We start from the raw sequence: 27,464 nt of genomic DNA on the forward strand, positions 1-27,464 counted from the left end.
AAAAAAAAAAAAAAAAAAAAAAAGTCTATGTAGTAATTTACTAATTTTCATGAAAACAATGAAAAATATCTTCCCTCCAACTTGCTTAAAACTGACTATCAGGAGTGGAATTTAGGAATCTCAGCTCTCCTGGGATATTGAGTAGTATCACTGACACTGGAAAGCATGTTGGGGTTTCTTCCTCTGTTTTTTCAGAATGAACCATCCATGTTAAAATGTTAGCTCTGGGGCAAACGGAACACTTAGAAATATTTCTCAGAATCATCCCATATTTCCCATTTACACAATAAAAATGTGGACTCAAGATGACATGGACCTCGGCTTTGTACCTTGGATCCACATTTGCCGTCGCTTCATCAATAATCAATATCTTATTTTTCCTGAGAATTGCCCTGGCAAGGCACACCAGTTGTCTTTGTCCCACACTAAAATTGGATCCTGATTCTGCTAGTTCAGTATCCATTTTGCCAGGAAGATCTTCAATGGTTTCTTTAAGCTGTACCTGTAGAGGTACAAAGAATGAGTTATCATTCAAGCTGCTATGGAAGTAGTCGAGCCTCATAGACATTAGAGCTTTCAGGTTCCTTCTCTTGAAAGATAGAACTTACGTGGACACCCACATGAGGCCGAGAATTACCTCTAGTTAATGTTCAATGAGAAAGATGGTAGAGTCAACACAAAACAGAAATATTCTGACTTAAGAGAACAAACAATGGGACCCAAGCTGCTCCTTTGTCACCATCAGTGAGCACAGTCTGTTCATGCTGGGTCATGTGTTAACACTGCCTGGGCCAACTTCATTAAGAAAAACACAGTATGATAAGTAAAATTATTCTGTATGTAAAATACAGAAAGATTAAAAAATCCCTTTCGTAATTTTTAGTTGAAAGATTACAGAAATTTATACAGACAAAAAGAATGATGGTTGCCAAAGGGCTGGAGGACTAACTGTGAATGGATGGACACATGGAAATTTCTTGGGGTAACAGATGTTTAAAAACTGGATTCCTGCAGTGACTGTACAACTCTACAAAGTTACCAAAATCACTGAATCACTTCTAAGGGGAGCATTTTCTGGTATGCAAATTAGGCCTCCATAGAGCTGGCAGAAAAAAATTCTATCAGTGTCCCCCAGCACCTGAACTCCCTTACCAACAACCAACAGGACAGCCACCAAGAACCCCTCTTCCAGGGAGGGAAGGAAGTTTCTGAAAAAACGAAGCTCTTGCTCCCAGTGTACAACCTGAAGGAAGGGTGAAAGGATCTTTCTAGTTGAGTCGTTTCCCAAAGTACATTTTGGAGAGGAGTGAGTACAACTCAAGGGAAAATTTAAAAAGAAAATTACTGCAGGAAGGATGGTCCTCCAAAGATATAATCTTATAGGCACTTTACCATTTTGGAAGGTTTTTAATCAAATGGAAAAAAAAAATACAAATGCAAACAATGGGAGACCATGCCTCGTTTGTTAGAAAATCAGGAGGTTATTCTCGGGCTGGTCCTTTCCCAAGTGTGAGCCCCTATTGCTAACGCTGGTCAGTGCATTTTCTTCAGTCTAACAAATGTTTCGCAGTGAATGAAAACTCTGGAAAAACAGGATACAATATAACATCTTGCCCCAGACGATGGGGATAGATGATGTTGATATTAATGTATCTTTATAAAGTTGTAGCTGTAAGATGATCTGATACTACATTAGGTGGTGGTTGGGTTCACTGATGTTTGTTTTGGAGAAATTTTATAGAACAAGAGCCAGACTCAGGTGACATTGAAGAACAAAGGGTCAATACACCTCCAACTAAGAGATCAGCAAGCAGATTGATGAGTGATGGCCAATAAGCAGGTGTACAGAATTACAGTGTCAAACCACAAAAAGCCAAGGGTAAATATGGAAGGATACTTCTATGAATGTGATCTTCACGATGGAAGTCCAACTCCAAGAAACAGGCACTCTGAGTTAGGATTAAACATGGTATTGATATTTGGCGTTAGCATGCGAGGTAGAAAATTAAACAAAATCCGGCCGGGCGCAGTGGCTCATGCCTGTAATCCTAGCACTTTGGGAGGCCAAGGTGGGTGGATCACCTGAGGTCAGCAGTTCAAGAAAATTAAACAAAATCCAAAGTGTAATATTTGACTCATGGTGCAAAATGGTGCCCTGAAAATTATAGGATGGACTGTGTCAGCTTGGTCAAGCCCTCTCCATTGCAAGGAAGACTTTGAAGAAATAATCTCACACTTGCCCTTGACTAAGGTGCCATCCCATCAGTCTTCTGGCTTTTGGCCCTCTTTCAGGTTATCCACATTGACTTGAAGAAGAATGGGGTTCTGAGGTGAGGAACAATGAACACAATTCCCAGAAAACAGTGTCTTCTGAAAACAGTGTCATCAGGATTGAATCAGGGATGGTTATGAGAATGATATGAATGTGTGGCTGAGCAGGGTGGCTCACACCTGTAATCCCAGCACTTGGGAGGCTGAGGCAGGCGGATCATCTGAGGTCAGGAGTTCGAGACCAACCTGGCCAACATGGTGAAATCTGTCTCTACTAATAACACAAAAAAATTTAGCTGGGCATGGTGGCAGGCGCTTGTAATCCCACTAGGAGGCTGAGGCAGGAGAATCACTTGAACCTGGGAGGCAGAGGTTGCAGTGAGCCAAGATTACGCCACTGCACTCCAGCCTGAGTGACAGAGAGAGATTCTGTCTCAATTAAAAGAAACAAACAAAAAGAATGATATGAATGTGAAGGCCCTCAGTAGTGTTAACAGACATTCAAGTTCTGGTAAGTATTAGCACTGAGAAAAAGACAATGGAAGCAGTGGAACACAGTGACTAAGAGTGACAACTGGGGACGCAGGTAATATATTAGACAATGCTATTACATTGCTCTCCCATTTCTTCAGTGAGGTAAATAACTGTATTATGTTATATAGTTGAATGTCCTTGTTCTTAGGAGGTACATATACCTATTTAAGGATGAACTGCAACTTCATGGACATGTCTGCAACTTACTGACAAGGGCTACAAGAGAGGAAGCAAATGCAGCAAAATACTGTATTAACAAATGGTGAATCTTGGAGAAGGATGTGTGTATGTTCATAATACTATTCATTTGACTGTTCTGTGATTTGGAAATTAAAAAAAAAAAAAATGCAGTCTTGAAGACACACAGCCTGGGTATGAGTCCTGCCTGGCTCTGCCAACTGGGCAAGTTCCTGAACTTTCTCTATCTTAGCTTCCTAACAAACTTGTAAATAAGACCATGCTAAGATTATTATGAAGATGCTTATCTCCTAACATTGTTGGAGTATAAAATGAGTCAGTATGTGTAGCATTTACAACAGTGCTTGATACAAAATAAGAGATCTATACATACTGTCTATTCCTTTTCCTTTGTTTATTTTGCTACTTTCTGAACAATGAAATACTGCCCATTCTTAATAATGTGGTCAGCTACTCCTTTTCATGCACTGCTGTGTTTTTCTTTGCTGCATTTACCAGTACCTAATATTCTATTACATACACATTTTCTTATTTTCTATCTTCCATACAAGAATTTGTGCTCTAAGAGGGTAGGGACAGTGTCTCTCTTGATGACTGCTATGGTCCCAGAGTCTACAGTGCCTGTGTAAAAACCTCCTTACACCTATCTGTTGAATGTATAAAGTCACAAGGACACCTCATTTTGTGACATGTCTATTCTTATAAATTAGAAGATAAATCCACACAGAAATAGAGTTTACATAACAATACAATTTTCTTACTAAATGTCATTGTAATGAAATATAGTCCTTATAAAATTAATTGGCTCAGAGATAAAAAAACAAAAAAAAGAAAAAAAATTAATTGGCTCCAAGATAACATAATGTTATATTTTAAAATATAAAAACTTAATGTTTTCTACATTTAAAAAAGGTTGTAATTTCAGGAAAACGAGATCAAATCATACTACTTGAAATTACACATTTCGGAGTACATCATATTATTTTTAAGCTTGGAAAACATAGGAAACTATAGGAAAAGTGAAAATAATGAACTGAACTTTCTAAGACAGCCCATTTCTATGATCATAAATGTTTTCAAAGCCTCAAGACTCACATGGATGTCAGCTTCTGTTTCCATGTTTTTTTGAACTTTCTGACTTTTCACAGTCTCTGATGTCAGAGACTGAAATGTGATAAATAGCAACTCAACAGATGGGAACAAGCCTTAACTAGAACAGAGCCAAAGGTGAACGACGTGAGCAGGAACCCCTTCTGGAGAATTCCTGGCCCAGGAAAAATGGAGATGCAAGGTGTGGAGAAGACAAGGCCCAAAGGAGAAGGACACTGCTGGTGTGTGGATTTCTGCCTCATGGTGTCCCAAATACAAGACATTCTTGTATTCTAGCAGCAATTCTATCAATGTTGAACATGGTTAGATGATTTTTCCACTGCTCCAACATGATATAACCTAGTCTTAATTGCAGATCGTGGTATTAAAGTCGTTTTTTAATGAACAGAAATAACATGCTGCCGATTCATTTTCTTAGTTGCACCTACTGCGATCTTTTGGCCTTTCTTCTCATAAATGACTTCAATCTTTCATCAGTACTTATGTTATATTTATAGAGTTGCTGTTAGTTAGGTGTCCAAACTGGCACTAATTCTAGTAAACTTTCCTCCATTCACAGCTGACTATTTTTCAGTATTTACAATAACTTTCAGCATTAGGAAAAAAAAAAAAAAAAACAGAAAAGTTTAGACAGAATTTCCTATTTAAGTGACAAAACTTCATACACCATTTCTGATCAAAAAAAAAAAGGTTAAAAAAAAAAAAAACAACTGGCTGGGTGTGGTGGCTCATGCTTGTAATCTCAGCACTTTAGGAGTCCCAGACAGGAAGATCACTAGATCACTTGAGGTCAGGAGTTTGAGGCTAGCCTGACCAATGTGGTGAAATCCTGTCTCTACTAAAAATACAAAAATTAGCCAGGCAAGGTGGGGCACGCCTGTAATCCCAGCTACTCGGGAGGCTGAGGAAGAAGAATTGCTTGAACCTGGGAGGAGGAGTTTGCAGTGAGCTGAGATTGCGCCACTGCACTCCAGTCTGGGCGACAGAGCAAGACTCTAAAAAACACAAATAAATACAAATAAAAATAACCAAGATGACATGACCACATCCATAGGACTGTCTCCCTCCAAATGCCAGATCTTCCTCTGCATCTCTGGTATTACCCTTTCCAAGGGAGAATGGGGAGAAAGAAATAAAAAAAACTTCAAAGAAATAAAAGGCATCTTGACTTTTTATATGAAATTGTTAAAGAGGAAAAAACCGATAGTGCAGTCCTAATTAATCTCAAGCCAACCCTATGAGTTTGGGTTCCCCTTTCCAGTTTGGCCTCATTTATAAACCCAGTGACCATATTTTTTGTCTATTTTAAAGGGAGTTTCCAAATAACACCAGGTTTCCTACTGAAGAGCAGGATGAGTTATCCTGTTCTGAATTGGGTATCAATGAAAGATGAAAGGCATGGAGGCAGCGGAGAGACAGAATGTGACAGGGAAGTCGAGAGGAGCTTGAATGGCACCAGAGTCACGGTGTGAATCCCCTGCATGACATCTCTCAAGATAAACACACACATAACTTCATGTTTACAATCACCAGGAAGTGAGATTCGGAATTCTCTACGAGAAGACCCTCAGACTCCGTGGACCCCAGGGGAAGAATCCCTGACCTATCAGAATGACCCCAGCCTCCATCAACTTGCAGTTATGAAACTTGCTGTGAAAAACCCACAATGCTTCATCTGTTAGGAGTGCTCAGCCTTTCCCCCAACCATCCAGAAGGTAAAAGAATAAAAGCACCCAGAAGGAATTTGGAAAGTTCAGAAAAACCAAAGAGAAAAGAAAAACACTCCTCCAGTCTCTGTCTCATTACCCCCAAACAAGCAATGTGAATGCTCTGGTGACTTTCTTAGGTCAGGTTTCAGAATACCAGAATGATTAAAAACAGCTGGAATCACAATGAAAATACAATGTTGTACCCTAATGTTTAGAAAGCCTTGCAAATCATTCACAGAAAAACCTACAACGTCATAAAGAACTAATTCCCAGAGAAAGACAATGATGAGATGATTTCTCACTTCTGTGGGGGACCTACCATTTCTTCTACCTCATCATTTTTAGAATTCTTGAGAGGCTACTAAGTTTTATTTTAATTTTGGCCATAACAAATGAAATAAGTATGAGTTATAGCCAAGTTCCATGATAGTTTTTGATAGGATGGTCTCCCAATTAATACTTCTTCACTGTTCATAGAGAAATGTGTTTCCAAAAAGTAATTTTACTGAGAAAATCTGTGACAAGACATCTCAAGGTCTGACGCAAATAGAAAAATACTTTATAAGTAATTCCTGTTATTTTAGGATGTGCCACAATTTCACTAATAAATTTGTCCTGAGAGTTTAGGAGTAGGGGATTGCCTTATCTTTCTTTACGTTTGACAGTTAACTGTACCTACCTCTTTTCTCCTAGAATTTCACTGTACAGAGATTCACGAACTTAAATGAAATCAGAGATCAACTGCTTATCAAGTATCAGGAGGTGAAGTAACTAAGCTAATTTAGAAAAAGAAAATCCCCACAGTTGCTGGAAAACAGGGTGGATGTATAAGGACTCAGCAATGACATGCCTTCAGAAACAAGAATTACTGGCAGGAAACTGTCAGGCCTCCAAGTCTACTTGCTCACAGTCAAAACCCATCTATAAATTAAAGATTTCAGAGCTATCCCTGGAAGGGCAACAATGACAAATGCACCAACTGAAATCAACAACAATAATAATGGAGAGAAATTAATCTCTGTCACCCAGTCTGGAGTGCAGTTGTGCAATCATGGTGCACTGCAGCCTCAACCTCCAGGGCTCACAAGATCCTCCCACCTCAACTCCCTGAGTAGCTGGGACTACAGATGCATGCCACCATGTATGGTTAATTTTTAAAATTTTTATTTCTGGTAGAGACAAAGTCCACTATGTTGTACAGGCTGGGATTTGTACTTAAAAAAAAAAAAAGCCACACTTCTTTGAAATGAAGAGATCAGGCAAGTTAATACATACGTGTTAAATGCTTACTTTTTAAAGTTTTAATTTGCATTTATTTATTTATTTTTGAGACAGAGTCTTGCTCTGTTGCCCAGGCTGGAGTACAGTCATGTGATCTCAGCTCACTGCAACCTCCCCCTCCCAGGTTCAAGCAATTCTCCTGTCTCAGCCTCCTGAGTAGCTGGGACTACAGGTGCATGCCATTACGCCTGGCTAATTTCTGTATTTTTAGTAGAAATGTGGTTCCACCATATTGGTCAGCCTGGTCTCAAACTCCCGACTTCAGGTGATCCACCCACCTTGGACTCCCAAAGTGCTGGGATTATAGGCATGAGCCACCATATCCAGCCTTAAATGCTTACTTTTTAAAGGCAAAAGACTGAATTAGGTCCTATGAGGGAGTACCAGTTTTATGATATGGTTTCTGCCATTAAGTAGACTGGCACTAATTTGTAGAACTAGGCTAAACACATAAAATCAGTGTTAAAATATACCTACCAACAGCACCTTAACAGTCAAAGTCCTTTTCATGCAAAGGTGAGAAAATTTCAAGAAGTGGCCCAATGGGAACCACATAAATAATGGAAAATCCTTTAGAAATCAACATACTAGTATAAAAACATAGCAAATGCTACAGGGTTCTGTTACCTGCATTAAAACTACATGTTAGCCAATATAATTATTATCCCATTCCAACTGTTTAACTTACCTTTATAAACACTTTCTTATAATACTTCAAAGCATTTCATAAGTATGATCTCATTTATCTTTTAGTTAATGAAAAACTACTATGGTCTTCCCTTACTAGAAGTTCCCTAAGAACAAAGCGGTAATCATGTTCTCACTCATAGGCGGGTGTTGAACAATGAGAACACATGGACACAGGGAGGGGAGCACTACACACTGGGGTCAGTTGGGGGGAAATAGGGGAGGGACAGTGGGGGGTGGGAAGCTGGGGAGAGATAGCAAGGGGAGAAATGCCAGATGTAGGTGATGGGGAGGAAGGCAGCAAATCACACTGCCACGTGTGTTCCTATGCAACAATTTTGCATGTTCTTCACATGTACCCCAAAACCTAAAATGCAATAAAATAAATAAATGGGACAAAAAAAGAAAAAAGAACAAAGTGGTAACATAAATGGTGCAGAGTAACTGAGACACTAATAGAATCTCAACTCATAAGTACAACTTCTAGTTTAATGCATTGCTAAAGACAAATAAAATAACACAAAACTGTTTTAGACTATAGGAAGAAAATTAAAATGAGAACAAGGCACATTTTATTTTTGGTTTTCATCATTATCAGTATACACATTTTAACATATCCACGTCCTCAATGATCTCCTGGGTGGTGAATAAAGTTAGCTAAACCACTAAGCTCCCCTTGATTTCCTTTAGTGCTATAAAGGTACATATACACATACTGAGGCTAACAGATTAAAGATAATTACATTTTATCAATTACCTCTTGTAAGGCATTCCATAGTTCCTCATCCGTGTGCTCATTAAAGGGATCCAGGTTTTTCCTCATTGTTCCAGTGAACAAAACAGGTTCCTAAGTGCCCAAAACAGTCAAGGTCATTACCACAGCCTCTTTTCATTTTATTCCAATGCTAACATCAACAACAGAATAAAGATAGAAAAAAATAAAATTCATGATAATCATTAATTATAGCATTACAAATGTCTGTTTACAAAACAACAAATCTATTAATTTTCTACTGTACAAAGCATGCTCCAAAATACCTTCCAGACCACTGAACACTAACAGAACTGTTGCAATGTGCTATCTTGAGAAGAAAATGAAAAAGACAGGCCTGATGTTTAAAACTGCTTTCCTGGTAATATTAGCTTAACATGAAATACAAGGGTATAATTATTTGAGGAAGTCTATATCAAGAGAGCCATAGAAATTAACTATCAATCATGTAATACTGGAAAACACTAACAGCATGATTAAAGTTTGTGCTTCTAAGCAAAATTATCAAGTATTTTCCAATTTGCACTAAAGAATAAATTAGGATTATTTTCCCCATCGGCAAAACAGTTTTCCAGGATTAAAATCTCTCGCCACGTGCGGTGTCTCATGCCTATAATTCCAGCATTTTGGGAGGCTGAGGCAGGTGATCACCTGAGGTCAGGAGTTCAAGACTAGCCTGACCAACATGGAGAAAGTCTGTCTCTACTAAAAGTACAAAAATTAGCCGGGCGTGGTCATGCATTCCTGTAATCTCAGCTACTTGTGAGGCTGAGGCAGGTGAATTGCTTGAACTTGGGAGGCGGAGGTTGCAGTGAGCCAAGATTGCACCATTGTACTCCAGACTGGGCAACAAGAACAAAACTCTGTCTTAAAAAGAAAAAAAGAATCTCGCCAATGTCAGAATGGGACATCCCTTTTTTTTGTCCAAAGGAGATCTAAACTATTGGGTCTAGAGGCACCTCTACTTATGAAGGGACTGCCTCTGATTTTGCATCAGTGAATCCCCACATTACCTCATCTGTGCATCAAGTTTACCTGGCTCACGGAAGCTCATTATTAACTACAAGAACAGGGGAGCCTGAAACCCATTATGAAGGAGGTCATAATAAAATTACATCAATTTAAATGGCTGTTCCTATTCATCCGCTTCAGGAGGAGCCCACAATTAAATAACTCTTGGAATATCAGCCTCTTCCTGAGTTTCAAGAGAGAATCTTGCACATAAGCTTATGTAGGCTGTGTGAAAGTTTTCTTCTGGTAGTTGGGTGTGGTGGCGGGCTCCTGTAGTCCCAGCTATTTGGGAGGCTGAGGCAGGAGAATCTCTGGAACCTGGAAGCTGGAGGTTGCAGTGAGCCAAGATAGTGCCATTGCACTCCAGCCTGGGCAACAGAACAAGACTCCATCTTTAAAAAAAAAAAAAAAAAGTTTTCTTCTGGAAGGCTCTAATAAGCCAGGCCATAAGGATATAGGAGCGCAATCAACTGCTTTCAAGGATGAGGGCAGAACAAGGGGATGCACGGATGTGGGAACACAAGAAGGTGAGACTCTTTCACAGGAACCACTGGCCTCAAATCTCCTCTGGTCTTGGGGCTGGACTGTTCGTTCTCAAAAGCCAGGGAAGAGAGATGAAGGAGGCAGACTTCTTTTTTCTCCAGCCATGAAGAAGAATGACAGGGAGGCTCTCATCCCTTTCCCTATTGTCTCTGTTTTAGGCTGGTGAGAAAGAAATGGATGTAGAAGGCAGACAGGGTACCACCAAAAATATAAGTCCTCAGCAAAATGCAAAAATGGAAAAGATGGTAAAATGGTCACTTGGTTTGTACAAAGCTGATAAAGTGGCCAGTATCCCCACAAAAGCACCAAAAAGTCACTGGTCACAGGATGTTTCCAAATTACAGAATGGAACCAAAAAATTTCAAGAGTCCTAAGTAAGGCCTTTCTTAAAAGTACCCAATTGAAGATCAAAACCTGAACAACCATCTACACAATGGTGAGACTTTCTTGTGAAGGGAATAACCATCATTCTGGTTATTTCAGACTGAAATAAAAACTTGACTTACCTTTGTAATTATCAACTCTAAGATTCCAACTAGCTAGGTAATTTCTCCTTTAAATGAAGTTGACAGAAACCATGTGACCAGGAGAGGGGTGGCTGCAACTCACCCTTTCTTTCTCTCTTTGATGCTCCTCCTCCTCCTCACAAGGCCCAAAACTGAGGGTACGATTCCATTCAGTGGCCAAAACCCAGAGACTCTTTGTGGATATGCGTTTGAGCAGATAAAGAGGCTAAGAGGGGAATGGGTTAAGAAATGGGCTTTGAGCCCATTTAGAGCTGTGAGAAGCAGTTCTTTGCTTATATTAACAAGTCTATTACCTTGTCTAGGACAGCCTATGCTACCTGAACATTTTTTCCTTCAGGTTCCTCTCCCAGAGAAAAATCACACCCATTACCAGGTCTAGGATTTGACTGAGTGTCTGCCTAGGTTTTCATGGTATGCTCTAGAGAGATGATACCTAAGCTAATCTATGAACAACTTTTTTTGCATTTTAAAGACTGATCATTCTGCCTCTGTTGAGGGATCAAAGGGCTCACAGTATTAGCACATTTCGGAATAGTAGTTTTGGAGGATCAAAAGAACAGGCATACGAGTGTACAATTCAAGCCTAGTCATCCTGTCTTCCATAATCCAGGGCCCCTTGCCTGTCACCTTCCTTACTGTCTTTCCTTTAGAAGGGAAACCCCTTGAAACGATGAATCCCTCCAAAGTCCAGGGGGAAGGACTGAAGTGTGATTCTTCACAGGACCTTGAGTTTCTCGATTTGAGCCAACGATGTCTGTAGCTGCTTTAGACTGAGCTCTAAGCTCTGACCTCAGATCCTCTGCAGGACCTATGGAGGCTCTGCTAATTATCACCAACCATCCATTCTGGCTTTTCTTGGTTAAAAAAGCCTAAATTTGGGTTTAAGCAATTCCCACTGCCATAAGCGTTTCTGTTTAAATCCACACTGTCATTTTAAAGAAAAATATTAAGTAATTATTTATGTTTCTTTGGCAGCATTACACAGGAGAAAAAGGTTTAGCAAATAAGAATATTTCTCTTTGTTATGACATGCCAAATATATATTTCATGAGTAAAATTTCAATCAAAGCTTGCTGAATGAGAATGATTTAATGAAACATTAACTGATTGAAGCTATATTTTTCTTTAAAACCAGCAGGTAATTTGTTAACAATGTGTTTTAATCTGCCAATGTATTCTACACGTGGTGTTCATTTTGGTTTCTACTCATTCTACTTTCATCTACTTGCCCAATAAGAAACCATTATATTATCTTCAAAAGATAATAAAAGTGCTCATAATAGTCACATACTGCAAGAGCAGATAAGAGTCAAATTAATTATCATTTCTGATAGATATTATCATTTAAAGTACCCTCCTCCATGTAATGAAGTAAATAAACTAATCTTATAAGTAAGTGTTGTAAAAATGTTTGCAGGTAGAATATTTCAGAGTAGGGATTTATGGTAGGACATACAATCTTCATGTAAAATATACAAGATTTATTAGCCTAAGTACATATCTTTTGATGGTACATATTTTAAAATGTCATTTAATACGAGTTTTATTTTAACCTCTATAGTTAGCGAAACCAATGCTCTGTTCGAGATATTATTTTAAATGAAGCACTAAATCAAACCTGTTTCTCATTAGGGTTTAAAGTTCATACTTTTTAAAAATCCTTGCGCCGTAGTGAGTAGTAAAATTTTGTCCTCATTACTAACATAAGACAAGTTGATAGTAAACATGTGACCAAGCCGGGCGTGGTGGCTCACACCTATAATCCCAGCACTTTGGGAGGCTGAGGCAGGTGGATCACCTGAGGTAGGAGTTCAAGACCAGCCTGATCAACATGGCAAAACCCCATCTCTACTAAAAATACAAAAATTAGCCAGGCAGGGTGGGGTGTTCCTGTAATCCCAGTTACTCAGGAGGCTGAGACAGGAGAATCGTTTGAACCTAGGAGGCAGAGGTTACAGTGAGCCGAGATCACGCCACTGTGCTCACCTGGGCGACAGAGCAAGACTCTGTCTCAAAACAGCAACAATGATGATGATGACAATGAAAAAACCATGTGACCTAAAAATGGCCATTCTGAATCAAAGCATTAGTGCAGTAAATTGATAATCCCTCAGCAGTACTGCAAGACTGAAAATTGCAGTCTTCCTAGACCTTTCGTATAAACTTCTGGAAGACAAGCCTCTCATTATTTCAAAAAGAAACTCTATCCACTAACCTTCAGACATGTAAAACGACCTGGGACCAAGACAAAAACTGCATGGGGAGTTACAAACTAGCAGGGCAAAGCACAATACTTCATCCTAATCTTGTCCCAAACCAGGAAACTTTCCTCTCTTAAAATATACGCTGCACAGTGGCTGGCCACACTGCTGTTGCTTGGTGTGCTCAGAGCTACATGTGAATTTCAAATCCTGAAGACGTTGATTAAGGTCCCCCTGTGCCAAGAAAGAGGGAATCACCTGAAATCACTTTAAATCTTGGTTTCCTATTATTTTAAAAAAATCCTGTAGCCTCAGAATGAACTGATCATCATCCATTTACAGAAGAAAAGAACATTGTTCACCAACAAAGGAAAAAGAATTTAAGTCGTGTAAAGTCTTCTTTAGATACAAAAAGGTCACCAGCTCCAGGGAGCAGTTCCATGGTTTTAATGAAGACTTCAGTGTAAAGAAACAAAGGACTGACTGCATTAGGCCAGAATCCAATTGTATTTCTTTACTAGTAACTGCATACCTACGCCTTTTTCCCTTTGAGTTTTGTTCTCAAAAAGAGACACACTCTGGTTAACCTTTTCAACCTACTGAAGGAAATTCAGGAGTAGAAATATCAAGACAGCAGAAGTCTGAGCACTGCGCTGCTTAAAAAGTATCTAGCTTTTGCTCTGATTTAAAAACGAAAAAAGTCCATCCAATACAAAAAACGAATCTGTTTAATCTTAGCAAAGATTATAGCTGTTGATGTATGCCAACTCTTAGGGTGCTATCATAAATGTTGAATTTGCATGGAGTGACTCTTAAGTTGAAAATATTTCTTTGTGCCAATAGAACTGGAAGGCTCTAGGAGTAAAGAATCCATCCAGAAAACATTTTGAAATCCATTTTTCCAGATCCTTCAGTTAAGCAAACTCTTCTCTGAGTTACAGTTCCACCGTGGTGTTCTCTTTGGGAAATGCACTTAACTACCTTGTGTTATAAACACAAAGGAAGCATACATTTCAGCTAACTATTCTGTTTAAGAAAATTATTTAGGAAGTACTTTCACTGTTTGCTTCTTCCTGAAGTTTTGAATACAAATTGAGGGGTACTTTCTTAAGGATTCAGTATTTTCAGTATTTGTTTGTTTATTTATTTATTTATTTATTTTGAGATGGAGTCTTGCTCTGTCACCCAGGCTGGAGTGCAGTGGCGCCATCTCAGCTCACTGCAACCTCTGCTTCCCGGGTTCAAGTGATTCTCCTGCCTCAGCCTCCAGAGTAGCTGGGACTACAGGCACCCACCACCATGCCCGGCTAATTTTCGTATTTTTAGTAGAGACGACATTTCACGATATTGGCTGGGGTGGTCTAGAACTCCTGACCTTGTGATCTGCCCTCCCAACGTGCTGGGATTACAGGCATGAGCCATGGCACCTGGCCAGTATTTGTTTCTTAAAGTGACTCCAGGACGGGCCCCTGACTGTGTCTGTCACCATCTCTGTGCCCTAGTTCCTTCCCAGGTCCTTGCTGCTTACTCACAACCACTAAGCTGGGTTGCTCATGGTGTGGTCAAGAGTGACAGAGGATCCTGACCCATAAATGAAAGGGATGAGCCAGGCAGAGAGAGAACACAGAAACTCGTGCTCCACACAACCCCGGGAAGCCATGCAGGCCACTCGCCCAAAAGTGGCTGTTCAGAGAAACAGCACTTGGTTCTGCTTTTGCTGTGTTTGCTCCAAACTTCCTAGATTCCCTACATCAGGGTGTGGTGACACAAGCAATTTGGCTTTCCACTCATTTCTGAGGAAGAGGGGTGTATGCTTTCTGCACTGCCGACCAGTAACCTTCACGTAACCTCAAGTCTTTGGCCTTCTCCACCCTCTGCAGCCAGCGAGGCCTTGGAAGACGAAGAGCTCTGAGCTCCCACAAGGCAAGGTCTGGAGGGTCTTCTGATGCTCACTAGCCCGTAACACATAAGTGAATATACTCTGCTTCCAAAATTATTTTCTTTTAGTGCTTAGTGTCACTTAAGGTTTTGGAAAAAATAAAAAGAAAAAGAAACCACAATTCAGTCTTTCAAAATGACCTAACCATCCAAATGTCAGACAAAGCTCAAAGAAAAGATACCTTTTGATTTTGCTCTATATTTGCACTCTTTGGTTACGGTTTCTGGGAACCTTCTGTAAGTTGGGTAGATAGAAAAAATGAGTACTTTGGGAAGCCAAGGTGGGCAGATCACGAGGTCAGGAGATCAAGACCATCCTGGCCAACATGGTGAAGTCCCATCTCTACTTAAAATACAAAAATTAGCTGGGTGTGATGGTGTATGCCTGTGATCCCAGTTACTCGGGAGGCTGAGGCAGGACAATAGCTTGAATCCAGGAGGTAGAGATTACAGTGAGCCAGGATCGTGCCACTGCACTCCAGCCTGGCGGCAGAGCGAGACTCCGCCTCCAAAAAAAAAAAAAGAAAAATACTGAGTAAAATGTCTGATGAGACATCATGCTATCCAACAAACATTTATTGAAAAATAAAGTGAGTTGGATAGTTATTAGTTCTCATTCTACTACTTATTAGCTGTACGTCTCCAGGTAAGTTATTAATTTCCCTGAGCCTTAGTTCATTTCTGGAGAATGGGGCCAACTTGACACATGCCACCTGGCTACAGTGACAATCACTGTGTCACGGGGCTCCTTGCACGGTGCTGCCAGGCAGCAGAAGCCCAGCCAAGCAGGGCAGGACAGTGAGGTACAGTGCTCTTCAAACGGCAGGTGCAACCAATGGATCATGAAATCAGTTTTGTGGCTCGAGACCGTCATTATGTCTTTTACATGAACCAGAACAGAATATATATAATAGAAAATATCAGGGTGCAGAAGCACGGAGTAATACCATGTGGAGAGGCTTTTGTTTCTGTGTGTGTGTGTGTGTGTGTGTGTGTGTGTGTGCACCTGCACAAGCCCACATGAAACCATGTTGCAAAGCAGAGTTCCGATCGGGGATCATGCTGGCCAACGTGGGTTTAAAGTCCCTAGGGGAGGGTTTAGGAACTCAGGATCTGGTGTTGAGATTCGCCCTACATTCCATTTGAATCCTGGCTCTGCTGTTTACTTGTTAAGTGGGTTCAGCAATCTGTGCCTCAGTTTGAAAATGTGTCAGATGACGATGACGCAGAATTGCTGTGAGGACAAAGTGGGAGATGGCAAGGAAAGAAGCGAACCATGCTAAGGGTTCTGCAAACATTAGGAATTCTCACTACTTGTGTAACTTGTCTGGGACGCAACGATCACTAAAGCACTAGATCTAAGAGGGACAGCCCCTGCTCTCATTCAGGGCTAAGAACCAGTGTCAGCTGCCTGCTCCGGAAATGCAAAGCATTAGTGGGGAACTGAGAGCAGTCAGGTATGCCGCTAAGACCAGGGCGGGGGGAACCCAGAAAACTAAGTGATACCCTCACCTTTTGCCCCTTGTGGGAAAAACATTAGATTTCTCTCTTAGGCTTTTATTGTGCACATCATTTTTCTGTGTTTGTTGCTGCTTCACTAAATTTACATAAACAATTTGGTTCAAGAAATTCACCAAGGATCACAGAAATAGAAGTTAACGAGCCAAGTCCTTCTAGAATAGTGAGTAGCAATAATATCCTCAAGGCCTACGCCCCAATCCTTAATTAGAAATAGGTACTATTTATTGAGCATTCCTCAGAACCCGGACAAGGGCCACAAACATGTTCTCATCCAGTAAAATCTTCACAACCGATCTGTGAGTTCATAATTACTAGGCCTGGTTTAAGGATAAGGAAACTGAAGCTTGGAGGCTAAGTGACTTCATTGAGGTCACACTGGTATCAGGCAGTGCTGGAATAAAAATGTGGGTTGTGCTGACGCTTAGAAGATGCTCTGAAAGATTCTGTCCCAAGCAGTCTGCTGAATGATTTCCTGGGTCGCATTAAGCATTGCATAGTCGCTCTAGACTACGTTTCTTTTTTTCAACCAACATGGAGCCTTGGAGACAAGGCCGTGCAAAGTTAAAAAAGAAAGGTTCTGTTTACAATGCTTGGAGATCAGGATCTACATGGATACAAAGCTTAGTAGTGTTTTGTAAGCATGCTCCCTGGACTATATACATAGCACATTTACTCAAAAGTAGGGTGGAAACTTATGGAACGGAACCAAAACCTGGTGATGTCAAGGTATATTTAGTCTTTGCTCAGATGTGCTTCCAAAACATTACTGGCAGAGCCAAGAATCATCTAACGTTACTTCTTTATTTAGAGTTCTTTTATGTACACAAGCACACAACTATTTCTTATTAGGAAGCACTCAAAGTAAATGCAGGGCAAGTTCCTAGATCCTTTCATCCAAGGATATAAAAGTACTTTACAGACATGCCCATTATCCTGCTAAGTAAACTGCATTTGGCCCATTTTTGAGATGGGCAGAACCAAAATACAAAATTTGAAAACGTATACTCATTTTCTACTGTAGGCACCAAGTCATGCTTGTGATAGCCAAAGGGAATCTAATATGTTAAACATTTCTTCCCATTTTATCCAGAAAGGGATACTTTTTATCCTTTAAATTAAAAAAAAAATTGTGGTAAAATACGCATAGCATGAAATTTACCACTTTCACTGTTTCAAGGTAAACATTTCAGTGAACTGAAGGACATTCATACTGTGCTGTAGCCATCAACACCATCCATTCATTCACAAGATGCTTTTCATCTTACAAAACTGAAGTCCTACGTGAGATACTGTAACTTCCTATCCCCCACCTTCCCTCAGCCCCCAGTGACCATCCTATTCTGTGTCTCTGTGAAATTGACTAGTCTAGGCACCTCATATTAGGGGAACCATCCAGTGTTTGCCCCTCGTGATTGGCTTATTTTCACTTAGCATAATGTCTTTAGGGTATATCCGCGTTATAGACTATGTCGGAATTTCCTTCCATTTTAAAGCTGAATAATTTCCCATTGTATGGACAGACCACATTCTGTTTATCCACTCATCTGGTGACGGACAATGGAGCTACTTCCACCTTTTGGGTACTGTGGTGATCATGGATGTACAAAAACCTGAGATCCTGCTTTCAATTCTTTCAGGAAGTAGAACTGCTGGGTCATATGTTAGCTCTCTGGAAAACTCTATACTGTTTTCCAAAGTGGCTGCACCATTTCACATTCCCACCAACAGTGCACAAGGGTTCCAATTTCTTCACATCCTCAAAATTGCTTAAGAGTGATTCCGGTTGTTTTAGAGGTCAGTGCTAGGGTAGCCATAACTGTACTTGGTGTAAGATAAAAATCACATTCTCCTTCCCTTCTGGTGTCATGTTCTCTATGCTTCCTAATAAATGGGCCTTTGACAGTTGTTTATATCCACATGCTCAGAAAGCACATTTCTGCCTGGGGTTTGCTCTTGTCTCCTCTCCGTGTTTCTCTTCTCAAGAATGTGTGAGTGTGAGTGTGAGTGTATGTGGGGGTCAGGGGTGTGTTCCTCAGCTCCCCTCAATGACTGTAGAGTGTTTTAAAAATCCCACATTAAAAACAAACAAAAACCCAGCCATGTCTGGAGTTAAATGTGCAGGAGTGTTAAAGTGAAGGACAGGACGGAACTCTAAGCCTGATGGAAGCCATGAGGCCCCACAGCTGCAGACCCCAAGCCGGTGGGACAAGGTCTATCCTGCTTATGCCTATACACCTGGAGAACAGTAATTACTCGATGGATACTTCCTGAATTTATGTTAAATATGAGCCAAGGTTGGGCGCGGTGGCTCACGCCTGTAATCCCAGCACTTTGGGAGGCCGAGGCGGGTGGATCACGAGGTCAAGAGATCGAGACCATCCTGGTCAACATGGTGAAACCCCGTCTCTACTAAAAATACAAAAATTCAGCTGGGCACGGTGGCGCGTGCCTGTAATCCCAGCTACTCAGGAGGCTGAGGCAGGAGAATTGCCTGAACCCAGGAGGCGGAGGTTGCAGTGAGCTGAGATCACGCCATTGCACTCCAGCCTGGATAACAAGAGCGAAACTCCGTCTCAAAAAAAAAAAAAAATTTTTTTTAAATAAATAAATAAATATGAGCCAAAGCAATGATAGGAGCTCTCATTGTGCAAATAATCCAACCTCTAGAACACTCCTTGAGAGTCATAATTCTGTTAAGGAGAAGAAAAGATAATAGAATGAGGGCCCAGGAAGGCATGGCCAATTTAATCCTCTACCAACATAGCAAACACATACTGGGTCTGTGTGAACTATGCCACACACCCTCACGATGGCGATCCTAAGAAAGACAAAGCTGAAGGGCAGAGAGATGGAATTCCTTTACTCATGTTCCTCCCTGCTGTTCTGAAATAACTCCCTGGTTAAAATCATTCACCAAGAGCTAGATTCTAAAAGTCACAGCAAAGCAACTATAGCTTTGTAATTCTCACAGCCCACATTTTCACAGAAAGCTCTTCATGAAGGTAATCACCTTTGAGAAGGTAGCTTTAGTTCCTACAGCACAATTCCAACATTAAAACACTTAAAATCCACGTCTCCCCTTAGAAACCTTTCCAGTGCTAAACAAACCATGCATCATTTTGTTCTTAGAATTATGTGGTCATCAGTGGATAAAGCTGTGGCATCTGAGTACAGAAATCTATCTCGGTAAGTTATTATTAAATATCAAACACACACACACACACACACACACACACACACACACACACACACACAGAGAGAGAGAAACAAACAAAGCCGGATATCTGATGAAAATATCTGTTGAAAATATCTGCTCTTAGGCCGGGCACGGTGGCTCACGCCTGTAATCCCAGCACTTTGGGAGGCCGAGGCGGGTGGATCACGAGGTCAACAGATCGAGACCATCCTGGTCAACACGGTGAAACCCCGTCTCTACTAAAAAATACAAAAAATTAGCTGGGCATGGTGGCGTGTGCCTGTAATCCCAGCTACTCAGGAGGCTGAGGCAGGAGAATTGCCTGAACCCAGGAGGCAGAGGTTGCGGTGAGCCGAGATCGCGCCATTGCACTCCAGCCTGGGTAACAAGAGTGAAACTCCGTCTCAAAAAAAAAAAAAAAAAAAAGAAAATATCTGCTCTTCAAAACATGCTCTATTAGGTGAAAACAACAACAACAATCCTTTAATCCAATTTTAAAAAAAGCAATAAAAGTAAAAGCAATTAAACATAGTTGCTCTTCTAAAAGGAGCAGGTAAGGACACTATGACTTGCATACCTGAGGTATGATTGACATTTTCTTCCTTAAATCGTGAAGTCCAATTTCAGTTGTCAAGATCTTATCAATCCAAATTTTACCTTCGGGTTCTGACAATCTAAAAAGGGCCGAGATGAGGGAACTTTTTCCAGCTCCAGTTCTTCCCACAATGCCAACCTACAGAGAGATCCAGGAGACAGGATTAAAAAAAAAAAAAAAAAATCACAAGATAAAGCAAAAGCAGGAGAAAACTTTTGGTTTTTGAAGAAGAATTAAGGACACTCTACACGGAGTGTAGTCTAAGAGTTTCCCAGCCTCAGCACTGATGACCTTCTGAGCTGGATACTTCTTTTTTGGGGCTGCCCTGGGCATTACGGGGGATTTACTAGCATCCCCGGACCCTACCGCATAGGTGCCAGGAGTACACTCCCAAGATACCACCAAAAATGTCACTGACAAATGTCCCCTGGGGCAAAACTGCCCCTGGTTGGGATCCACTGTTCTAAAAAAAAAGAGTTAAAAATAACAGAATCTGTTTACTGGCATTGAAAAGTCAACAGTCTCCTAAGTGGTCCATGAAAAGGCAAGTTTTAAATTAGCTTTACTTATAGGATCTGAGTAACTTGACTTTCTGAAATAATTTCACAGGGATATTAATTCAAGACAGAAGTGTCAGAAGTGACATAAACGAGTATGCATTTTTCAGAGTTCTGTCATTTAAGATGACATATTCTTTGGTAGAGAAACTTCCAAATATTAACTATCTGGCTATATTTTGTCTCAGACGGAAATGTTTTAAAATTCTGAAGTGAAGATTACAGTGTCTTAAAAGACAGTAATAACTACTGGCCAAAAAACACATAATGAGATCAACAACACCACAAATAACATTTGCTATTTATGTAAGGCCTTTCATCTGAGCAGTTCAAAAGGCATTATACAAACTAATTAATACTTACAATTGCCCCTTGAGAAACATTTGTGTCAAGTATCACTACTCTGTTAAAGCCAAGATAGAGAGAAACGAAGTGCATTGCCAATACCATCAAAGAATCAACAAAATGCAGGTAAAAACGTAGGGGCTATACTATGTTGTAAAAACTGGCTTTCACATGTGTGCATATAAATCTGTATGCAGAAACTGGCCTCTGTGCCAATGACCTTGCCCAACCGCAAATTTCCTGGAGGGAACTTCCCAAGAAATGACATCCTCCTTATTTAGGAATCTGGAGTCAACAAAGGCCACAAGAGATGCCTTCAATCATTTGTCAATTAATTTAATAAATTTCAAAAGTCACTGCTTTAAACAGAGAGGAAGCAAACTTTACTGAGCACTGAATATGTGTTGGGAATGTTACATTTACCTCATTTGGACACCTCCATATCTGTAAAGTCAATAATGGCATTTCCACAAGGAATTTTATCTTTAAAGAGGTAAGTGTACAAAATATAAAAATGTAAATGTTTTAAAAGTGGCTTTAGCTAATTTTACTACCTTTGTAGTCATTTTCTTTCTACCTTATGGTAAATCCTAGCTTACACTTTATAGGTGGGCCATCTTCTGCATAAAGGTACATCCTGGTGTGTGCATAAGTGTGTGTGTGTGTGTGGCTTATACGTGTTTCTGAGTATCTCTGGGTGTCCTCATGTGTAAATCGGCACATATCTAGACATAGACAAATGCTGTGTTTGTGAGAATGTGTGGACACTCATGTTATCAGCTCTATGGGAAACTGAGCCATCTGTGCAAACCTGAGCGTTTGTAGGCCATTATTACAGCCAGGATGGGCCCCTCAAAGGCAGGGGTCACTGAGGGCTGCCTACAACCCTAAGACTAGGCACTCGAAACTCAGGTGAGGATATAATCAGGAAAAGGCAACCAAAGAAAACCTAGCTCTGGTTATTTCTCTTTTCAAAGTCATCAAAATTACAGTCTCCAAGTCTTTCACAAGTCACCAAGGGGTTTTACCAAATCCTACGGAGAATATCACTAATATCAGTAAGTTTACATTCATAACACCAAAGAGACACTTAGTCTTATTTTAATTGTGTTACAATATCCCCTTTGTGTTTTCCCAGCTGGGCCAGGAGTGGTCTCTTTGGCCAAACATTAGATTTGCATCTCTCTTCAGATATAAAACTCAACATGATCAATACCCAGTACCCCACTCAGAATAGCTGCTGCTTCTGACTCCTCCATTTTAATCTAATAAATTCTTCCCCCAAGTTCACAGGCTCAAACACCCACCTCCCAGCTTTCCCCAACTCCATACCCTAAAGATATTACTTGTTCCATTTCTTGACTCAATATCCTTATTTTAATTTCTGCAGCCATTACCTGAGTGCAAGGCTGCATTAACATCTGAAAAACAAAACAAGCCCTTCTGCTAGTTATAACCAGTGCAACGAATTTGAAAAATAAATAAATGCTAGCCACAACCCCAGCAATCTGACAGAATCCTTGTTATACGTTAATACTTTTTCTTTCTGAACCTGAGTGTGAGTTATCTGTATTCCTAAAGATATAATCGCATATATTTAAACAAAATGAGAGTATGAACAGTTTATTATAATCTATTTTCATTTATTATTTAATAAAAGTATTTGCTTTAGTGGCCACATAATATTACAGTATATATGATTATTTATTCAACAAATCCCCTATTTGTGGATGTTAAGGCTCCATATTTTGCTATTGTAAATAATACCATGTTAAATATCCTTGAAGCTATACCTTTGCAAACAACCTTAATTAGTTCCTTAAAATAAATTCTTAGATGTGGAATTGCTGAGGAACAGGTATGAACATTTTCAAAGGAGGCTGTTAAGTCATGCCAAACTACCCTCCAGAAATACAATACCAATTTCTACTCCCACCTGTATCCCTGCAAATTCACTAACCAGGGTGTTACAACTTTGTTTAATTAACATTAGTTTGATTCTACAAAGTGGAATCACTTGTCCCATCACATCTTGCTCATAGTACACGAGATCTATTGGCTTCAGGCCCCCAGAATCTTCCCTGTGCACTCACTTCTCAGATTCAGCTTCTGAAGTATAGCTCTGCCTGGCACTCAGCACTGCGAAACCTCCTCTACAAAATCGTCCTTAGCTCCATGACTGGCTTGAGTTTGCGGGGTAGCTGTGAAGACTAAGCGTTAACGTGTGTTATTCACCTAGTAGTTCCTGCCCCTGTACACTCACAGGTGCCGAATGCTTCATTCACATCGAATCACGGCATCGTGCCTTGGCATATACCATCGTGCCTTTCATAGGCATTTTGACCTGCTGAAATCCTAACCATTTTACAAAGTCTGTTTCAAATGCGTAATCACATTAAAATCCTCCACCTGTCCCCTCGTGGATTTCCCCACACTTAATGGCTGCCATACACCTTTTCTAAACAGCCATAAAATCTATGAACTCCTTCTGTCTTACAGAGTAGCCATTGATACACTACTTTGTTTCTTCTGCTAGGTGATAAGCGCTGTGGGCAGGACCTATATTAGAATTAGCTTTGTATTATTTGTATCACCTGTGGTGTCCTGCAAAAACCAGAAATCCCCCAGAGAGTTGAGCATTTAACTCGGGCTTGAAAGGCTTATGGGAACACTATTGCCATATTGCTCAGGTACACAATAAGCTAGGTGTTTTCCGCCTCTTATCTCGTTTAAGTCATACAACTCGAATAGTTAGGCCCTACCAGTTGCATTTTTCAAGAGAGAAAAATCAAGTCTTAGTAAAATTGATTAAACTGTCTGAAATAACTTGAGCCCCTAAGTGGCATAATGGGGCTGAAACCCAGGTCTGCCTGCCTCTTGCCCATTCTGCTGATGGCCTCTCTATCACTTGAATAGCCTGGCTCTGTATTCCCTTGGTCCAGCAAGAAGGGAGACAGCGGGGAGAAGTGTGGTTGTGGTTAAAGGCACTGGTCCTATTGTCACACACTTCATGCATGGTATGGACACTGGGTGAGTATCGAAAGGTGGCTGGAACAAGAAACTGTCAACTTTGAGCCAAGAGGGTACCTGTATTAGGGTGGATTACAGCTGTTGACAGGAGGAAGTGGCACCCACAGCAGAGGCTGGGAGAGAGACCTGCAGCTACGCTGGGCATGGGGCACCTAGGAAACAGGCCAGACAGACCTAGTGTACTGTTTGGGGCAATGAGACTAATTTTGATCCCATCAGTAGTGAAAGGAATTCAAATACATTGCTATGCTGAGCGGGTATGAGGACAGAGACTGCTATTCAGGAAAGGGTGTATTGTGGGGTGAAAAGTGTGACAGAAGACAGAGATGACTGGAAAGGTGAAAAGGAATGCAGAAACGTGGAATCACACAGACTTAACCATAATGTAAACTCATGATTTGTAGAAAAGTAAAAATAAAAGTTCTGTAGGGTTGTATGTGGCCAGGAACTATCCAGAGTCTCATGTTTCCTCGTAAGAGGGGCTGGGGCAATCCGTGAGCTCAGCTTCAAGTTCTCAAAAGAAGTTTCTTGGAAATCTCAGATTATCAGTCATCAGAAGTTGCTTATTGGAGTGCGATGGCTTCACTGCAGGGGCAGGAGTGGGGCTGGTTCTTGTGCCAATGCAATTTTAATCAAAAGGGTGGGGTGGGCCTGACAGTCTGCATTTCTAACATGTTCCCAGCAGAGGCAGGTGATGCTGATCCCGGCCCCCAAGATGAGCAGGAAGGCAGGGGAAGTGGGGCAATCTGGCTGTGAGGGGAGGGGTTTCTCAGCAAACACTAATGTAAAACAGGAGAAAATAAAAGAAACTAATATTTTTTCACATTATAGCAAGGTCTAATACACATCTGTAAAAATGTATTATCCAAGTAATAGCTCTGAGCAAGGAAAAAAAAATAACAAACCAAAATCAATCTACCTCTAGACCTGAAAAATGCTTTAAAATGGCCCAGTACTCTCTAAAATGATTAAATCAACCACAAAATCATCTAAATGAAAAATGCAGCCAGTGTTTGGAATCTAACCAGGAATCCTAGGGTGGTATATACCTCATTTTGGTTCATTCTTTTTTACTTGCTATTTCTTCCATGAATTAGAAACCTGCTTAAGTGCCTGTTACTTTTTCCTATTTATTATAATATCCAGGAATCTGAGCAGATGAAGCAATTGAAAGAGAATGAAGCCCTGTTTCTGCTGTGTGGACACATCCCTGCCGGAAAAAATGCCACTCTCCATCAGATCCAACAGCGAAAGGCACTACCTGAGATCCTGGGGCTGCTGGCAGGTGTGGAGAAGATGAACCCTGAATATACACAGGCCAAGTGGAACAATTCACCACAATGTTGCCTGGATGCCATCTCTGAATATACAAACAGAGCTAAAGGTGACACTGTGAGTGAACCAGGACACAAATCAAAGCCAAGTGGGGCTGGGCACGGTGGCTCATGCTTGTAATCTCAGCACTTTGGGAGGTCAAGGCAGATGGATTGCTTGAGGCCAGGAGTTCGAGACCAGCCTAGTCAACACAGTGAAACCCCAAGCTACTTGGGAGGCTGAGGCAGGAGAGTCACTTGAACCAGGGAGGCTGAGTGAGCCGAGATTGTACCACTGCACTCCAGCCTGGATGATACACCAAGACACAGTCTTAAAAAAAAAAAACAAAAGCCAAGTGCTTGTAGCTCTAATTCAGTCTTCAAATTCAATTTACCCACCTGTTGAGAAATGCTGAGTGTATGATTGCTGAGAAATGCTGAGTGTTTGCTAAGAATAGCGGCAAGGAAAACCTAGATGTGTCCAGCAAGTAGAAAACTACTTGGGGCAGGACAATATATAAATATCATACACCGGTTAAAACAGTTCTTTAAATGTGGGACATCTGATCCTGCCCCCGTAGTTCTCTTGTGAGGAATACTTTTTAGTTTGTCTGTGATCAGTGGTAAGGGGGCACCAGATGCCTACTTGGTATATTTTTGTGTTATGAGAATATACCACCTGTTCAGAGAGAATAGATGTGTGGGTCAGAGTCTGCTCAGGGCCTTCAGCCTGGAATGCTGTCAGCCCCCTGAGGCTCTCAGCTTGGAAGGCCACTGGCCCTTCGGATAGTCCCACTTTGCTGTTCTATCTGGGTGTCTGGTTCTCAATTCGCTCAGTGCCGCCTGGGTGGGGGTCTCTATGGCCGAGCTAGTCTTGGTACCCTCTCACATTTTAGATCTCAGGTAATCCTATGATGTAGGGGGTGGGGTTTAAGATGAAACAATATCAGTGTGGAGATATAGGTTGTTTTCTAACTTGTACAACAGAGATTTGTAGATAATTCATATTTTACAGCTTCAAGGAAAATTTACAACGTGACCAAACTAACTGAATGATGATGACCACGGAGGACCTGATAAATGTCTGAGAGGAAGCAAACGTTCACCCCGCGCCGTCAGGAACAGAATCTGAAAAACCTTGCTTTCAGCAAGAGCTACAGCTGATGTCTGCAGAGTGGTCTTCATCTTCTTCGTACTCACAAGGACACGGGGTAGATAATGAGGAATCAGCTTTTGCTGGTTTCCTGGGTATCATCGGGCCATGAAGCTGCATATTTATTTTTCATGGCACAATGAAAAAATTATGACTATAGTCCATTAAATGGGTCTGTGGTGGGAAGAGCTGAAAAGAGCAGTTCTGAAAGTATCTACCACTGATGCCCCGGGAATGGGCTGTTTGCAGGACTTGTCCTGTGGGCTTTGTTGCTGATTTCTTTGCATGTTCGTATCTCTCACTCTCACATGCACCCACCATATGCCCTGCAGCATGCCATTTTCTAAGGGTGCAGAGGTGAATATAAAATGTTCCCTGACTTTAAGACTCAGGGTACTGTGAGATGCTGAACCAGAATTATACATCGTGCGGTTGTGCTACATTCTTTAACAAAAAACTGTGGTAAGATACACAAAAGGCACTTAATGTACTTTTAAAATTGTGGTAAAATAACATAAAATTGATTATTGTAACCACTTTAAAATGTACAGTTCTATTGCATTAAATACATTCATGTTGTTGGGCAACCATCACCATCATCCACCTCTAAAACTCTGTTCTTCTTGTGAAACTGAAACTCTGTACCAATTAAACACTAATGCCCACTCCCCCACCCCTGCCACCCACCATCCTACCTTCTGTCTCCATGGCTAACTCCTCCAAGTACCCACATGTAAGTGGAATCTTATAGCACCGTCCTTAAGTGTCTGGCCTAATTCACTCAGCATAATGTCCTCAGGGTTCATCCATGTCACAGCATTTATCAGAATTTCCTTCTGTAATCCCAGGCGTGATATGGGAGGCTAAGGCGGGCAGATTATTTGAGCTCAGAAGTTCAAGACCAGCCATGGCCAACATGGCAAAACCCAGTCTCTACTAAAAATACAAAACTGAGTTGGGTGCAGTGGCGCA

General features: G+C 40.9%; 1 protein-coding gene across 4 annotated transcripts in view; it reads right to left on the reverse strand.

Moving 5' to 3' along the window:
- Positions 1 to 27,464, reverse strand: part of ABCC4 (ATP binding cassette subfamily C member 4) — a 276,355-nt gene that overhangs the window by 26,087 nt on the left and 222,804 nt on the right. For all 4 annotated transcript variants that reach the window (XM_017543557.2, XM_017543561.2, XM_037743897.1 and 1 more), the window contains 3 exons: positions 20,077 to 20,232; positions 8,548 to 8,637; positions 330 to 502 (listed from right to left, as the gene is read on the reverse strand). In XM_017543557.2, coding sequence (XP_017399046.1) covers positions 330 to 502; positions 8,548 to 8,637; positions 20,077 to 20,232 — 419 coding nt within the window. The remainder of the gene's footprint in view (positions 1 to 329; positions 503 to 8,547; positions 8,638 to 20,076; positions 20,233 to 27,464) is intronic.

The sequence above is a fragment of the Cebus imitator genome, unplaced genomic scaffold (assembly GCF_001604975.1).
Source record: "Cebus imitator isolate Cc_AM_T3 unplaced genomic scaffold, Cebus_imitator-1.0 Scaffold158, whole genome shotgun sequence".
Lineage (NCBI taxonomy): Eukaryota > Metazoa > Chordata > Mammalia > Primates > Cebidae > Cebus > Cebus imitator.